The 4,752-nt window shown below is 37.8% G+C and overlaps 2 protein-coding genes across 4 annotated transcripts in view; one reads left to right on the top strand and one right to left on the bottom strand.

Moving 5' to 3' along the window:
• The window catches only part of LOC109840590 (pseudo histidine-containing phosphotransfer protein 5), a 2,917-nt gene extending 1,223 nt beyond the window's left edge, over positions 1-1,694 (top strand). Inside the window, exons 4-6 of the mRNA XM_020409305.1 lie at positions 620-691; positions 1,233-1,305; positions 1,418-1,694. Coding sequence (XP_020264894.1) covers positions 620-691; positions 1,233-1,305; positions 1,418-1,468 — 196 coding nt within the window. The 3' untranslated portion in view covers positions 1,469-1,694. The remainder of the gene's footprint in view (positions 1-619; positions 692-1,232; positions 1,306-1,417) is intronic.
• The window catches only part of LOC109840589 (putative ABC transporter B family member 8), an 11,905-nt gene continuing 8,586 nt past the window's right edge, over positions 1,434-4,752 (bottom strand). Inside the window, exons 9-10 of one of the 3 annotated variants that reach the window (XM_020409303.1) lie at positions 3,850-4,244; positions 1,434-1,504 (exon numbers count right to left, since the gene is read on the bottom strand). In XM_020409303.1, the coding sequence (XP_020264892.1) occupies positions 3,893-4,244 (352 nt within the window). In that variant the 3' untranslated portion in view covers positions 1,434-1,504; positions 3,850-3,892. Of the gene's footprint in view, positions 1,505-3,741; positions 4,245-4,752 lie in introns of those variants that run through there. The other 2 variants (XM_020409304.1, XM_020409302.1) reach the window with 2 other exon arrangements.

Raw genomic sequence — 4,752 nt, 5'->3', positions numbered from 1 at the left:
AAAAGCCTAATTTTAGTGGTCTACTTGCAACTTATCTTTTGTCTTTGTTCTTCAATCGTGAATATTGTCGGGAGTACATTTGGTCTTGGATTTATTTTTTTTTCCCCGGAATATGCATGCCATGGCTTTTGGAATATGAAACGTCAAGAAAAAGAATAGTTATTCATTTGTGGGGGACAAATGAATTATTTTAGCTTGGAATATGCCTGATATGGCTGAATGACCCCATATTGACGTGTATCACCGTTCTTGAAACATCCTTTATTAAGGCCCACTGAGGGTGCACAAGAGATTTGCTTCTGGTTTATTTTCCATCGCTGCTTCTTTATTTTAAAGTTCATAATACCCAGTATTTTATTTTGAGCATCAAAGGTATTTGCAGTTCGCATGTGAAACCCTATTAAACTCCCTGGTTAGGTTTCGGTACTTTGTGCTGCCTATTACTGAATGTACAAATGTTCCTTGAGTCCCTTTCACTATTTTCATGACTACTTGGTTTAGCTAGGCTATTTTCCCCTCTTTTTTATATCTTTTATTAACTTCTACCTGCTCATTTTGTAGTGTTCCACTTTGTTCTTAATTGTTCATTGTTGTACTCCATGGTTAATTTTTATTGCAGCATTGGAGCCTTCAGGGTGAAGAGGGAATGCACACTGTTCAGAGAATACTGCGACAAAGAAAATATTGAAGGGTATGGATCTCTCTCTCTCTCTCTCTCTCTCTTCCATAACATCTCTTCATGTTTTCTCCATGACAACGTATCGTCCCTGTTGTGATTTTCCACTAGGCATCACCTGTGTGACCTTTGGTACTTGGACGTTACGTTTTGATCATCCGACACCTTACATGAACTCCAAATAGGCTTTGCAGCTAACTGCAAAAGAGTCGTAAAACATTACCAGTTATTCTTACCCCATGTAGGAAGGATTTCTTCAACTGCAGGCCCACGTTAAACCATATCTTGATCAGTGTTCTCTCAACTTGTCTGGTTCAATTAAAAGTTTTAAGATTCTCTGATGAGAACTTGTGCTCGTTGTAGAGCACTTGCACCGTGTTAGTAGAGCTCTAAAAGCAGCAGGCTACTGACATTGTCTAAAGGGGCTTTTTCTCTGCAGATAAAGGGGTGGGAAAATGGCTGAGTGCGGGAGTTAGGAACCTCGATAATTCAAAAGGGAAAAAAAATCAATATTTTTTTTATGTTCCTCTTATTGAATCTTCGTTTATGGGTGCAGATGTGTGAAATCATTCCAAAAAGTGAAGAGGGAGCATGCTGTTTTGAGACAAAAACTGGAGGCTTATTTCCAGGTCAATAAATAATCTACTACTTTGAATCTTTATAATAACACATCAAATTCCTTCTTTTGTGACTATGATCCTTAGATTCCTTTCCCACTCACAACTTGTATTTATCCTTCAGTTGTTGAGACAAACCGGCCCTGTTGAGCGAGCTACTCGAGCTAGCAACTGAGAACATTGAACAAACCCACTGCCTGGCTCTGGAAGTCTGTTGAGCATGTATAGTAATTCTCGTTAGGAGAATAAGCAAGTGATGCGTGTTCTAAGTTAGAAATCCGCAATATATGATGTTTCTGTTTCTACATTTGCAATCAAAGCGATCAAATGTATGTTATCATAATTATCACTTCAATGCAGTTACTCGCTTCAAATTTATGTTGGCATAATTATCATTTCAATGCGGTTTCTCGCTTCTTACATGTATACCCTCACGTACTCAGTGTATGATAACATTCTCGGAATTCTGCACGGCAGCATCTCAGTTTTACCGGTAATGACATGAAAAACTGTATAAAATTCAAGCTAGTTTGGATATAATAGATAAAAACCTGCCTGGCGGTATTAAAAAAAAAGTTTATATATGCTGTGTCTGATGGTTTCGTTTGATCAAATTGGTTGGCAAATATTTCAGATGTAAGGTTGCATAAATAATTAAAACTGGAAAAGGCAAAAACCTTACCTATCACTTTCTTTTCAGATGGCTTGGGTCCCAATCAGAGGATCTCACCCTAAATTATTTGATCAGAAATCCACTAATAAATTCAGAGGATAGAAAGAAGTTAATCTTCAATATGTAAGGCCTGGATCTCTTGAATTTCTCAACGGTAATGCAACTTTTTTCCTCTCTTTATTTGCCTACGTTTATCTTGATGTAATTTGATGCTTGAACTATTCTCACGCTTGGGCTTAGCCTTTTAGCTCTAATGTACAATTCAGTCAACATCACCCATATCTTTTATCTATACGTAGGTGGGCAAAATTTTAAAACAGACCCCTTTGCAAAAATATTCCCCAAAAAAGACCTGTTTTGAAAATATTCGCAAAAAACGACTTAGTTTTAGGGGTGAGCACGGTTCGGTTCGGATCGGTTTTTACCAAAATTTGAACAAGCGAACCGAACCATCTACAATTCAAAACCGAACCGATCCATTGCAAATCGGTTCGGTGCGATTCGGTTCGGTTTGTTCGGTTCTAACTTCATCAAGTATAACTTCACTTTAATTTATCTTTTATATATTCTTATTACCCTATGCCAGCATGTATTTATTTTTTAACTTTACTTCAATTTATTATTCTTGCTCATGTATGTATACTGTTTTTAAGTGAAGTAACTTGTTCTTTTTGGATTAAATACTAGACTCTGACGTTGTAATTTTTTAGTAATGGACTTGCTTTGTCTTTGGGTAAACGGGTAGGGTTTGAGGCAGGGGAATATATTCGGTTGGTTCGGGTCGGGTCGGTTTGAAAAATTATCGACCCGACCCGACCCGCCTTACTCATAAAACCGCTTTTTTCGGGTCGGTTCGATCGGTTTTTTCGGTTTGAACCGAACTGTGCTCACCTCTACTTAGTTTTAGCCTCAGGGCTGAAACTGGGTCGTTTTTTGCGAAAAATATTCCCAAACTTCACAGGAGTTAACTCCCGTGAAGTTTGGGAACATTTTTCGCAAAAAACGACCTAGTTTCAGCCGTGAGGCTGAAACTAGATCGTTTTTTAAAAATAAAGTGGAAACGAGTCTTTTTTGGGGAATATTTTTTGCAAAGGGGTCTGTTTTCAAAATTTGTCCATACGTAGGTACAAAATATGATTTGTCATCCATTTAGCAAAGTGAGCTACCAAAAATAGAAGGACAAATTTTCAAAGCCGACCATTTTCAAAAATATTTCCAAAAAACAATCTGTTTTAACAATATTTGTCAAAACCGACCTAGTTTCAGCCATTGGGCTGAAACTGAGTTGATTTTGACAAAAGAAGTTCCTAAAGTTCATGGGACTTCAAACATCACGGGACTTAAAGTCTCGTGAACTTTAGCAGCCATTTAATTAAGCTGCTAAACTTCTGAAGTTCGTTTCAGCTCTAAAACTTCCCGTAAAGTTGTTTTGAACTATGAAACTTCACGAGACTTGAAGTCCCGTGAAGTTTAGCAGCTTAGTTAAATGGCTGCTAAACTTCACGGGATTTCAAGTCTCATGAAGTTTCATATTTTTTTTCGTCAAAACGGACCTAGTTTCATCCCGACAGCTGAAACTAGATCGGTTTTGACGAATATTGTTGAAATTGGTCGTTTTTTGGGAATGTTTTTTGTAAATGAGACTGTTTTGAAATTTTGTCCAAAATAGAAAGTTGGGGTCTAAACTGTTTGGATGTGACTAGAATGATTCACATGTTGCTTTCAAAGGCTTTCACCTCCCTTGAAATCGCAGGCGATTGATTAGGAGTGATCCATAATAAAATCTATAGACGTCAGTTCTCGTTTAATGCTGAAATCAATAGCACATTGCACACAAGAGACACGCAAGTAATCAGTTAAATTTAGACCATAGATGTACGTACCTACATTAAACATAGAGACAGTAGGAACATTTGCACAAAGAGATTACGTTTGAAGACTAGCAAGATTGAAGAAGTCTCCTCTCTTGCTCATAAGTTGGGCATAAGTTCCTCTTTCCACAACCTTCCCTTCTCTAAGAAAGGCGATAGAATCCAGATTCTTGATCGTGTTGAGGCGATGAGCCACTACTAAGGTGGTCCTTCCGACCATGATTCTGTCAAGAGCTTCCTTCACTATTTGCTCGGATTGGGCATCAAGAGCGCTTGTGGCTTCGTCGAGTAGTAGTATTGTTGGATTCCTTAAGATGGATCTTGCGATTGCAATCCTTTGTTTTTGGCCTCCTGATAGTTGTAGTCCTCTCTCTCCGCAGTCCGTGTTGTATCCATTTCTCAGCGATCTGCATGGTAAAAAAAAACACTGAAGTATCAGGGTTTATTCCGTTAGGAGTAATTGAAAGCTTATGCAAACTTCAAAAACATTTGTTTGGTTGAGTGTCTTCTTAATTCCAAAAAAGTTGCAAAAGGGTAAGTTTCACAAAACCCCCTTTTATTTGAGCCATTTTTGAGATGATTCCCCCAAACTCTATAAATGTCACCTAAACACCTTAACTTTTGGGTTTCTCACACAGCACTCCGAACATCTTCAAGTATTGCAAATAACCGTCAGCCCAATTTTTTGTTAGACGAAAATACCCCTCAGCAAAAACATTCTCATGAAAAATTTATGTAACTTAAAAAACCAAATCATCTTATCTGTAATCCCTAAGAAAAACCAAAATGGGGTTTTGGGATTAAAATAATTAAAAAGGTCATGGAAGGGGTTTTTCTTTTCGTGAGGGACTTTTTAGTCATTTGTACGCATGTGATTTTGACATACACATCAGAGCTAACGAAGTCAGCCAGGGG

Source organism: Asparagus officinalis, chromosome 5 (genome assembly GCF_001876935.1).
Source record: "Asparagus officinalis chromosome 5, Aspof.V1, whole genome shotgun sequence".
Lineage (NCBI taxonomy): Eukaryota > Viridiplantae > Streptophyta > Magnoliopsida > Asparagales > Asparagaceae > Asparagus > Asparagus officinalis.
Note: the sequence above shows the minus strand (reverse complement) of the source record. Positions and strands in the feature narration are given on the sequence as shown.